Genomic DNA, 12,787 nt, shown 5'->3' with positions numbered 1-12,787 from the left:
GGTAAAAGCTCATTTTGATGATTTTTATTCGTGTTGGTATTTAGCCAGGCAAAAGATAGATAACCTGCACATAGTTTTTAAGCTTTTATTAGATAAATGCATATTAGCATTATCAGGAGACTTTCTCCCTATTTCAAGAAAACTACACAGGCAACTACTTTCACAGTGGTCCTTAACTTTGGGCAATACTTTAAAAAAACATTCTCGGACTTCCCTGGTGGCGCAGTGGTTAAGAATCCGCCTGCCGACGCAGGGAACACAGGTTCGATTCCTGGTCCAGGAAGATTCCACATGTCGCAGAGCAACTAAGCCCGTGCGACAGAACTACTGAAGCCTGCACGCCTAGAGCCCATGCTCTGCAACGAGAAGCCACCGCAAATGAGAAGCCTGCGCATCGCAATCAACAAAGAGTAGCCCCCGCTCGCCACAACTAGAGAAAGCCCAAGCACAGCAACAAAGAACCAACGCAGCCAAAAATAATTAATAAACAAATAAATTAATTAAAAATTTTTTTCATTCATTCATTAAAGCAGTAAAGGAAGATTAGCTGATTTACTGTTATGTACACTGTTGAACAGCTTTTTAAGGATCTGTAATACATGTGTACTCATCACTAAATTAGGTCTGGGTTCTGTGCCCAATAAATGAGGTTTCTCTTCTCTTCCTTTAGTGAGTTAGTGTAGCTACACAATGAAAGCATCATGACTGGGAGAAAGGAAGAAATGAACAAAGCTTTTAAAAGTTTGCTCCCTTTGCTGCATTTTTTTATCAAGTTTTCAAGAAAGAATGCTCGCTCTGCAATTAATACGAAAAAAACTTTTAGTCCATCAGAAGTCACTAAATGTGGAAAAACAAGAAACGTTCATTTCCAGTACACACCCACACAAAAAAACTGAATGTAAACTCCAAGAGGACAGAGGTATTTTTTGTGTGTGTGTTTTGTACACTTACATCTCTAGAGCCTAGAATAGTGTCTGCACATCTGCACATGGTGGTAGGTGCTCAAAAAACATGTTGAATAAATATTTTCACTAAGGCAGCTTTTAAAGTTATTTTGTTTCTGTTTTTGATGTTAAAAAGGCTTATAAAGCCTATAAAAGAATATATCTTCCTGCTCAATTATAATTCTGATTTGCAAGTAGCATGCTATTAACCAAGTTCTTAGGTTTCAGAGTGCAGTAAGGTCATAAGTGTATGGCCCATGGCCTATTTTTGTAGGCCCTCAAGCCAAGAATGGTCTTACATTTTAAAAGAACTGTGAGAAACCAACAAGATTGGTTTGCAAAAGAGACATAAGCGGCCCACAAAACCTAATATTTACCATCTGGCCCTCTACAGAAACCGTGAATGGAGATTCCATTCAAAAGAGAATGAAAGTTTTTTGAATATATACTTTCACCTATGAATTGAATCTCTGCTACTAGAAACATATTTTTCACCTAAGACCTTCTCCATATCTAAACCTCTAAATTTTGGTTTATTTGATTTGAATACTAAGGAAATGGTTTTTTGTTTCATTTCTCTTTTTTTTCACCAGAGCATAAGTGGTTATAATGCTGAGACTAATAAGAAGTAAAGGAGGATTAAAGTTAATTTATGTTTAATATTTTACATACTAAAACATCACAAAAACGGATGGAGGAAAAAACAAAGGAATACAAACAGAGGAAAAAAAAAAGCCAAATTATATTTCAAAAGAATAGCAAGACTACATTAAGGGAGAAAAAACTAACAAAGCAATCTTTGAACACTGCATTTTGACTATATATCCTCAGGCTAAAAAAGATGAACTATAAACAAATACTAAATTCTAGTTAATAGGTTTGTTTTCAGACCTATGGTTTAGAATTCTGCAACTACTTTCTGCATATTTTAGGATTGATAAAACAGTAAGTAAATATATTGTGGATAATGGGAACTAGTTTTCTCACTGTCAGAGAAAGGAACTACAGATTTGCAAAAGGGAAAGGCCAGAATGAACCCTACAGCGCTGGACTGTTATTGGAGATAGGATGAACTCATGGCTTTTTAGATAGGCAGATGGATAAACAACAAAAATTTGTGTTTGTGTGTGTGTGTGTGTGTGTGTGTGTGTATGTATATATATATATATACATACATACACACACACACACACACACACATACAAGCATGTTCAGACACATACCCAATTTCTAGCTCAATCTGTTAACAGATAACCACCAGAAGAAACTAGGGTTCCTCAGAGAAATGGCTGATTCCAGAGCTGGGGTGGGAATATCTTATTATACAAGAAAGTAAGTACTCAAAAAATGATAAGCACATGTCAAAATGACACAGGTGCCAGCCTGAAGGAGCCCTGACATCAAAACACCCCAATGAATAAGAATCCTTGAGTTCATACCGATATGCATAAATACATAAATGGGGAGAAGGAAAAGCTCTTATGCACTGCCAATAATAAACAAACAATAGACTTAGAAAATCTGACAACCATCTTAGTCCTGATTCAGGCAAGAACTAACTGGATGCTAAAAAAAGAAGAGTGAAGTTTGATGTTAGGACTCTGTGCTTCCACTGCAGGGGGCACAGGTTCGATCCCTGGTTGGGGAATTAAGACTCTGCAAGCCGCATGGAGTGGCCAAAAATAAATTAATTAATTTTTAGAAAAGATATCTGCCACAAGGGAAAAACAGTAATTTTACAATGGAGAAACCTTGCAGAAAAAAGTTAACCTCCCTACTAATGGGATAAATAGACATCATGTGCTTCCTGAGGACAAAATATTACTTCTGGATTATTCCTGCTAAAGGAGCATAACCTTAAACTAATCATAAAGCAACAGCAGACAAATCCATATTGAGGGAATTCTAAAAATAACTGGCCTATTCTCATCAATCATCAAAGGTCACAAAAGACAAAGTAATAACCAACTGCTCCAGATTAAAGGACACTAGACAGACATGACAAGTGAATGCAAGGTGTGATGTAGGATTTAGATTTACTCTTTTTATTCAGGACGTTACTGGTACAGACAGTGAAATCTGAAGGTCTGCAGACAACTGCATTATATCAATATTAATTTCCTGATTTTGATAACTGTACTATGGTTACATAAGAGAATGTCCTTGTTTTCAGAAAAGACAGTTATATTTAGAAGTAAAAGGCATTAATTGCAGTTTACTCTCCAAATGTTCAGAAAAAAAGTTTACATGTGTCGTTCATGTGTATGTCAAGACAGAAAGAGAATAAGAAAGCAAATATGATTAAATTAACTAGATAGAGGAATCAGGATGAAGTGTACATAAAAATTATCACTCTTGCAACTTTTCTGTAAACCTGAAGTCGTAAAAATAAAGTATAAAAAGTGGGAAAAATAGTTAATTTAAATTTGGACATTATACCAGCAAAAAGAATTGTGAAAAATCGAGTGATGGTTCTCCTTTACATCTCAACCAGGAGTTGAGAGCCGGCCCTTCTAGTCTCAGCTCTAACACAAAGCTGCTTTTCCTCGGTAAAATCACAATGGTAGGCCTCAGTTCCCTTGTTTGTAAAATGAAGATAGCACCTATCCTACTTTTCTCACAAATTAACCCTAAAGATCCACAGAAACATAATAATGGTTGGGGAAAAGAGGTGCATAAAACACTATATATTATAAAGTGGCTCACTTTTAACAATGTTTGGTAAATAAAAAGTACTTCAAAATTACACAAGCCAGACATTTTTTTCACCATAGCAAGCGGCTGTTTTAGAAACTAGACATTTGCTATGTGTTTTGGTTTGCAAAAAATTTAACTTATTCAACATTCTTCTTACCATTTCAATAAATTCAAATACCTGTATCATTTTTTTTAATCATAAAACTTTACAGTATCAAAAACATTACTAAAGAAAATCATTAACCAGGACTCTGTCAACCTTTTTAAAAAAATTAAGATACAGCTGACATACAACTTGTATTAGTTTCAGGGCTACTGGTCAATCTTTTAGATACTGTGACCCAGATTAAAAAGATTATATCATTTCCCAAGTTCCCAAGATCATAAAATACGTGATCCAAGCTTTTCATCCTTCACTCACAAGCCCCAAGGAATTAAATCAAATTCAGAAAATTAGTGTTTATAGAAGAGAGAAAAAGAGAGACACCAAATTTTTTTCATGCACTCAAATCAAGGGAAAGTTTGTTTCAAAAATAAAAATATTCCTTAATTTATCCTTCCAAACTCATAAGGGTTTGGTCACCACTTAAAAGTATTTTTTAATTGTTTACACATGGAGACTAATTAATATCTCACTCACAAAATAAAACATCCTTAAAACTGTGTTCTCTAAAACAGTTATGATTCCAAAATGCCAAATGGAGATTTAATACGACAATTTAGTTTAAAATAAAATAGGGTAGCTTGTCTTATTTCCCCATTGTTGAAAATATAAGATCACATTCTTGTTTAAGAAGTCTACTTGCTCAATCTCACGCAGTTCCTGGCAAAGAAGCAAGCCCAGAGTCAGTAACGCCTGCCCAGCCTCACTAGCTCTGCAGCAAGGTCATTGCACACAAAGCTGATGAGGTGAAAGAAAAAGGATTACAAGAACATAAGCTCAAAGAGGGTATGCTTTTCACTTGTCTTGTTTACAACTGTATCCCAGCAGACAGAAAAATGGCTGGTGTATGGTAAGCATTCATTAAGTACTGGTTAAATGAATAAACGAATGAAATCCTAAGTCTTTATAAAGTATACTAGTCAGCCTTTATAAAGTATACTAAGTTGCAGAATTATTTTAAAAACAAATTTGGCATACATTAAATTAATAGCCACAAATGTCTTTTAAAAACATGAACAAATAATCTATATTCCCCATTCTGACTAAATAGAGTAGTGTCAAAGTTCCTAACGTATTTCCTGACCTACAGTAGATACCATAACATATTTACATACCCTTCCTTGACTTTAAAATATGGTGTATCAGAAACTGGCAAAGCAGAATTACGAAGACGAAATAAATGCATAAAATCAGAATCAGAAAGATCAAATGCATCGTGTTTACCATCAAACTTAAGATAGAACTAACTCAGACAAGGAATCAGAAGCTACAGAAACATTTCTCACCAGCATTTATTTCTCATAATAGTACCGCTAACAAAATCTGCTCCTCTATAATTAGAAAATCAAAAATTTGATTTAGTCTTGTTTTTCCATTACTACACAACATCTGTCAATGATGTGTTGTCATCTTATAGTTTGAAGAACTTCCTCAAAATATAAGATGTATTTTACTTCCTACCACCAAATTCAGAGATTTGCAATTTACTCACATTATATATATAAGTAATATTTCTTATACAAAAAACTATACGGAGCAGAATGCAAGTAAATGCACAATAGTTTAGATATGATTTATACTCACTACTAAGCACAGTAACTTTTTTTTCACTTAACCTATTTTTTGTGAAAAATTCAACTTATTCCCTACATGTTCTCTTTCAGATTACCAACGTACTCGAAGTGACAAACTTTATTCTGCTTCCCAAGTACTTCCCATATAATCAAGACATCATTTCACTACCAATTTAACCCTAAGTATTTTCCAGAGGGCCTGCCTTATGTGGGTCATAATCATCTTACTATGCTTCTTGTGTCCATGCTGCTGGAAAAGCAGTCTGTACAAGCAGGAGTAGAGAGGCACAATCCTGAGAGAGAGGAGTAGAGAAAGATGTTGAGAAAACAAAACCAGATAAAATGAGCTCACTTAAGAGCTCAGGAGCTCAGCCACTGTTCAAGGTCAAGATTGATTACATTCTCTCAAACCATTATGAGTTAGCTGTTGTCCAATAACAGGAAAACTGGCCCAGAAGAAATACCTAAAATTCCATGTACAAGCAGCAATACCAGCACTAATTCTAAGCCAACTATACTTCTAAAAAATGGAGCAAGTGATCATAAAATATGACTATTTAGAAGACTGGGGAATACAGATGTCCCCTAAATGCCAATCAAAATTACTGTAACAAACTCAATGCTAGCCTAAAGTAGAACGGCTGAACTATATATATCTTATGAATTTCAATGTTGCCAAAAAATTTTTATATTTAATCCTGAATGACTGAAACACTCTCAGAGTCCCCAAAATCATTAGTATCAGTCTCAATTATCCTTGTATTCTAAATTTTTTAAATTAGTTAAAAACACAACTTTTACCACATGCTGTTTTAAAATGAAAAACAAAGCAAAAAGGATTTGAAATAGCATAATTACACAATATAAAACTTAGGATGGATTAAATCTAACTGGAACTTTCAATGGAATAGTCCCCTTCCCACTATTCCCTGTTAGTAAGAAGTGAAAACCATAAACAAATCAGAGTTTTGATTTTAAATTTCCCATCTAAACTCCTATACGCCTACAATGCCATAAAATGACCTTCAAAATAATGCTTATACATACTAAGTCCTCCAAAACATTAATTTCATATTTAGTCAAAGAATCTTCCAACTAATAGGGAACCTAAAAATCTCAAATCAATCATTTATTTCACAGGAGAAAACCAAATGTCCAGAAATGTTAACTGCCTTGGTCCAGGCCATTCAGCTACCTACTATACCATCAAGCTATCCATTCAAGAAATCTTTATTTAGCATATACTATGTACTAAGGCACTATGCTATGTACCAAGGATATGAAGCAATAAAGATACGTGGTCACTGTCCTCATGGAATTTATAATATGGTGGGAAAGATTACTGCTAACTACTTAAAATTGTAGTTATCACTAGAAGGAAAAGCACAGAGTGTTTTAAGACAGTTTAACAGGGGACCTAAATCAGTGATTCTCAACCATGGTCGATTTTGCCCCTCAAGGGACATTTGGTAGTATCTGGAGATATTCCTGGTTGTCACAATGGGGGAGCTAGTGGGTAGAGGCCAGGGTTGCTGCTAAACATCCTGTAATGCACAGGACAGCTCCTCACAACATATAATTATCCAGCCCAAAATATCAATAGGGCCAAGGCTGAGAAACCTTGATCTAAACCACTGGGGGCACAGAGGGGTTAGTGAAGGCTTCCTTCCTTTATAACACCAAGACTGCTATGTCTTTAAGGGATTTTCACAAGGTAGAAACAAAAAAGATAGACTAATTGTTACAATTAAAACTCCCACTGGGGCTTCCCTGGTGGCGCAGTGGTTGAGAGTCCGCCTGCCAATGCAGGGGACACGGGTTCGCGCCCCGGTCCGGGAAGATCCCACATGCCGCAGAGCGACTGGGCCCGTGAGCCATGGCCGCTGAGCCTGCGCGTCTGGAGCCTGTGCTCCGCAAGGGGAGAGACCACAACAGTGAGAGGCCCGCGTACCGCAAAAAAAAAAAAAGACTAATTAAAACTCCCACTGGAAAATCAAAACAGGAGAGAGAGACTTCCCCCATACATGAAAAAGAAAAGAAAAAGGCAACGTTTTAGAGCTACTTCACATAAATTCCCTTTCCTGAACCACAAGGGGAAAATACAAAAACAAATTTCACATGCTTTTATTATTCCCGTTACCTTTCCCACTGTTCTCTACCAAACCATGCCTACTACTAGATATTGGTGGAAAGACTGTATTAAAAGTTCTGTAGTTAACCAAATGAACACTCTGGATACAAACTTGGAAATGGAATAAAATGAAGATGGGATTTCACTATTGATGTGAAAGACAAGGCACAGAAGAGGAAAATGTACTGGGTGTTAAAGTGACTCTGGAAAGGGCTACATCCTGAAACAAAGAGTAAGCTATCGGACTAACCAAAGGATCCTAAGAACAAAAGACACTAAGAATTTAGATATCCTAAAGATGAGTAAAGAATTTAAGAACCAAGGTAAATTCAAAAATTAAACTGCAATCATTTTCCTGATACATGCATAACAGATTCTTATAATGCATAAGAGATTCTTATATTTTCCACATATTATTTTAAGAGTTCCTATATTACTAAAATGCCCTCTCCAATTAAGTTATAATTTTCTAAGGAAAGGGTCCTGTATTGCTATTCTCTTTTCCCTCTTTTCAAAAACAAAAACCCTACCACAATAACCTCCATACAGGAGGAGTCTTACGGACAGAGTACAAATATGTAGCTCACATAAAATTGCTGCATTCCAGTAATCAACTGTGGTCCTAACGTAATCCACAGATTTAAACAGATAAAGATGAGACCCTTTCCACTGAGGTGAGAACTCTAAACCATCATAACAAATAAATGCCACCATCTTTGAGCAGCAGTAACTACAATACCTTGTAATGATGATAATTCTTCTGGAATTAACCGTTCAGGTCAAGCACTGACCGTTAGGGAATCTTATATTCCATCCTGGACAAATTTTCTTTCATCATTTCAGAACTGACATTCGTGGTCACGGGATAAACTTTTTTTTTTTTTTTTTGCGGTACGCGGGCCTCTCACCGTTGTGGCCTCTCCCGCTGCGGAGCACAGGCTCCGGACACGCAGGCCCAGTGGCCACGGCTCATGGGCCCAGCCGCTCCGCGGCATGTGGGATCCTCCCGGACCGGGACACGAACCCGCGTTCCCCACATCAGCAGGCGGACTCTCAACCACTGCGCCGCCAGGGAAGCCCACGGGATAAACTTTTATCACAAGGATGATGCTTAACTGGAAATTAAAGTTTTCCCACAAAACTAGCACAATGGGCACTTAAATATCAGTTCTTGAGCCTCAATCTCATTTAACTCATGATACGTACGAGGGATTTACCACGTAAAGGATCTTCTGACAGTACATTTGAAAACGGGGTAGGGAGGCACAAAGCCCCTTTGAGAAAAGGGTTGGGGGGGGGTGGAGGGAGGCGGGCAGGCAGACACGCCATCATGACTCGGACATATCCTGCAGAAGACCCCACACGTTCAGACTGAGACTTAGCCACAATCTGCAGATTAAAAGCCTATATTCTGAACTTTAAAATCTCTGGCACGTTCCTGTTTTCAAGCCAAGATCTGCTTGCTTGTCTTTTTTTTAATCTTGAAAAACCTGATAATTAGCAAGTTATAAAAGCTAAGCATTTCTTATTTTAAACATTATACATATAGAGCTAAATTGTGGTGCCTTATAAAGCAAATGGCACTTCTTGACAATTCAATGCTTCAAAGATACCTTTAAACTTGCCAGAGAAGGTTCTGTTGGGCTCAGCCCAAGGATAGATGCCTTTAAAAGCCAAATTCACTGCAAGTAAACATTCTAAAACATCCTTTTCTCCTAATCCTGTAACTCAAATTCCTTTTTTATTTTTGCACTTTGCAACACATGATTTAATGGAAAAACGTCATTACTGAACTATTTCCCACTATATACTTCCTTGCAACAACAAATTTTTACTACATCAGCAAGTGTTATAGATATTCACAGAAACTATATTCAGAAATCAGAAAAAAACAGGATTATGTACTTTGAGTTTAAAGCAAAAAAAGAGTATATTCTTCTGAATCTCCTTCAAAATCTATTGCCCTTCCTCAATTCTATGACTGTTAACTGCTACAATTTTTAAGCCAACCCCATTTTCAAATATGGTGAATTCAGTGCGAATGTATTAGTAAATAGGAAGTTAAAAGGTGTTTTAAGGTCTCTGAAATACGTAAGGGGAAAAGAGAGAGTGCTACATAAACTAAAATGGGAATACTACCACAAATCTCAAGTTCTTATGAAGATTAGCTGAGAGAAGAGCTGAAGCATAAAGCCAGCCATTTAAATGTTAGGCTCCTTACCCTTAACATCAATGCTAAAATGAAAAACCAATTGTTAACACCTGTAATCCACCACGCTTTACAGTGACCAACCACAGTGTACTAACCACTTGTTTGTATCTACCACATGGCAGGGAGGGCTGGGAATGGAGCAGGGTACATATTAGGAACCCCCAAGATAAATAGGAGAGGCACCCAACAAAAAGGCGTAGGGTAAACAAATAATTGCAAGGAAATAAGAGAAAGGATATTTTTTATAATTAAAAAAAAACACTGTAACATTCTCTTAGTGCTATAGCACCACATGTAGCAAATAAAAAGGCTACAGACCTGTTGTTTTTCCCCCATGCAGAGCCATGAAACTATTAGCAATAAATTGGAACATACAGTATCCTTACTTTTTATTCCAGATTTTAAGGACAAGAGTATTGTGGGGTGGAACCAAATTTTATAATCTGATCCAAATTATCAGCTATAAATTCATTAAAAAATGGAAAAGATTCCCAAGTCTACTGCTCTAATTTGTATCAAGAAGCAGTAAAAAAAAAAAAAAAAAAGAAAATCCAGTATTGAAAAAGAAAATCCTTTCCAAAAAAAATGCTTGCTTTCATGTAACTGTGTCACTGCTATCTAGTCTAATATGGAGAATTTAATTCACATATTATCTAACTTTCAGCCTCTTTGCTAAGTTTCCAAAACGTCAATTCTAGGGAGGAAGGGAGGGAGGGAGAAAAGAGGGATGGTGGGAGGGAGGAGGGAACGAGTTTTCTCCTTTTGGAAAACAAAATTGTAAAACAGCTTTTTAAAGTATTGCCCTGTTCATAATATCACTATTATACTACTGAATGGAGTATTAGCACTTTCACATGAAAAGTTCATAAAATTTATATAAATTTAGTTAACATCACATTAAAATATTGTTAAATAAGTCATACAGGTAAGGATAACTCTGGTTGTGTAGATATGTACTTGTTAAATGCTTATTTAATGTTAGCATTAAGGTCTATTCCTACCGGAGTTTTAAAAGATTTTAAAATATTTTATCAAAACTTGTCTCCCTTCAGACTAGTGAACTCAACTAAACAGTGAAAACTGGACAGCTGCTTGTTAAAAATCTAGCCCTATATATGACACGTGAAGGAGCCCGTGGGAAATGCTTCTCCAGCATCTTCCCTCTGCATGCACAACTCACCCTGCCTGTCTTTATGTCGGATGATGAGAACGGGGGGGAGTAAGAATAGGAGAAATTGCAGAATAATCTCGCCTCCCGATCAACCATGCCCTTAGCTTAAGTCCCTAGTTGGCAGGTTACCTAGCCAACAATATCTCAATTATAAACAAACACTACTTGCAAGGTGACCACAGGTTATCACCCCTGTAGGTGCTCTGCCTGCACTACCCCCGATCACGGCCTGCCTCATTAAGGACCCGGGAAAGGTCTGGGCGGTGATGCCCGGCCTCCAGTTAAAATCCCGCAGGCCCAGGAAAGAGATGGGCGGGCCAGGCATCGGCGGAACTGACCCGGAGAGACCTGCCGTAAGCCTCCGGGGGAGGGCCCAAGCGGGCCTTCCCTCCAGCCCCGCAGCCACTCAGTACTCTGCTGGAGACACCGGAACCTCCCTCCGCCCCGGGGCGGCCCTCTTCCAGCCCTCCGCCCACGGAATCGGGGGAGGGGCGCCGGGGCAAAGAAACACCCCTCCCCCACGGCCACAGCTAGGCCGCCACTCGCCCCACCCTGAAAAGCACTGCGGGCCAGTGCCCACCCTCCCACAGTGGCCTCGTCCCGGGTTGGGGGGAGCGTGGGTAGGAGGGGAGGCTAAAGTACAATACCAACCTCGCTATTGAAGGTTTTCACAGCCTCCATGTTGTCGGTGCGGAGGCTCGGAGCCCGGCGGCGGAAGAGGCGGCGGCCACTGCACTGGGTGGGGAGAGCGAGACGGGGGCGGCAACGCGGCTGCGAGGAGGGGGCGCCGGCGGGAGGCCGGGCCGCTGCGACCCCGGGCAGGTGGGGAAGGGCAAGCACCGGCGGGGAAAGGTTCCCTTAGGGGCAGCGAGGCCCCGGCATGGCCCCTAGGGCGGGCGGAGCGCCGGTCCGGGAAACAGAGGCGCTGCCGGGGCTGGTTGGCAGCGGGCGGGGGAGGGGCTGGGCGCCTTCTCTTCTCCGCCCCGCTCGGTCTCGGGCTTCCACCCCCTAGCCCGGTCCCCTACACTCTCCACCCCCTTCTTCCTCTTCCTCCGACAGGCTTCTGTTTCACCTCCCCGCCGCTCGGGCCGTAGGAACCAGCAGCGCACGGCGAAGACGGAGGAGGAAGCGCTGGCAGCAGCGGCTGCGGCATCCAATATGGCGGACACGAGTCGGGCCGCGCAGCTCGGAGATCCGCGGCGCCTGCCAGCGCGCCCCCTGGCGACGGGACCGCGCAGGCCCGGGCCGCCGCGCGGAACCATCGAGCGCGCGCGGGCCAGAGCGTCGCCGCCAGGAGGCCCCGCTCATCTCGGCTCCCGGGGTCCCTGCCCCTCACCCGCACCCCACCTCCTCGCCGCTGCGGGAGCGAGTGCTGCTGCCTCTTGGAGCGCCGTTGGGGCCACTACAAAGCATTGCTCTAAGAAAATCCCAAATGTCCCTCCGGCAAGTTTAGGCAATATACACGTTTCCGTTGTTTCCATGTGGCTTGGCCCTTTTACACGAGGTTTAGTTGCTTTTCAGAACTTTACTGGACGTTGGCCTAAAGGTTAACAGCCGGAAAAGCTCCTAGTCAGCCACTTATTTGGTAACGATGTGCCCAAGCATTTTAATAGCGTCGGGAGAAAACGTTAGAAACAAAGCTTTGGATCCGGGCGGGGGCAGGGGGACGAGGGAAGCACGCCTGCAGCGAGCAAGCAGCTCAGTGCAGGAAATGCACGCTGCATAAAATCCGGGGGGGACCGGCGTGGTCTAGACAATGAGTGCATTTGTCTGTACAGCGGGAAGCCGTGCCCAGAACGCACAAGATTTCCATAGGCGAAAGAACCCATCTTTTATGAAAGATGAATTATTCTAAAGGAATTTTGCCCTAGGTTTAGAGGCAGAGGGTGAATACC

The 12,787-nt window shown here is 40.3% G+C and overlaps 2 protein-coding genes across 4 annotated transcripts in view; one reads left to right on the top strand and one right to left on the bottom strand.

Moving 5' to 3' along the window:
- Window positions 1–12,085, bottom strand: part of SCAF8 (SR-related CTD associated factor 8) — a 182,558-nt gene extending 170,473 nt beyond the window's left edge. Inside the window, exons 1-2 of one of the 3 annotated variants that reach the window (XM_029223843.1) lie at window positions 11,918–12,049; window positions 11,544–11,679 (exon numbers count right to left, since the gene is read on the bottom strand). In XM_029223843.1, coding sequence (XP_029079676.1) covers window positions 11,544–11,679; window positions 11,918–12,045 — 264 coding nt within the window. In that variant the 5' untranslated portion in view covers window positions 12,046–12,049. Of the gene's footprint in view, window positions 1–11,543 lie in introns of all 3 variants that reach the window. The other 2 variants (XR_003793708.1, XM_029223842.1) reach the window with 2 other exon arrangements.
- Window positions 11,159–12,485, top strand: LOC114895922 (translation initiation factor IF-2-like). The gene is made up of 3 exons (XM_029223549.1): window positions 11,159–11,496; window positions 11,567–11,714; window positions 11,952–12,485. Exons 1-3 carry the CDS (start codon window positions 11,159–11,161, stop codon window positions 12,441–12,443), a joined length of 978 nt encoding a protein of 325 aa, XP_029079382.1. The 3' UTR covers window positions 12,444–12,485.
- Window positions 12,486–12,787: the final 302 nt, after the last annotated feature.

This window comes from Monodon monoceros, unplaced genomic scaffold (genome assembly GCF_005190385.1).
Source record: "Monodon monoceros isolate NGI ecotype Baffin Bay Population unplaced genomic scaffold, NGI_Narwhal_1 Super_Scaffold_15, whole genome shotgun sequence".
Classification (NCBI taxonomy): Eukaryota; Metazoa; Chordata; class Mammalia; order Artiodactyla; family Monodontidae; genus Monodon; species Monodon monoceros.
This window is presented reverse-complemented; position numbering and strand designations above follow the sequence as displayed.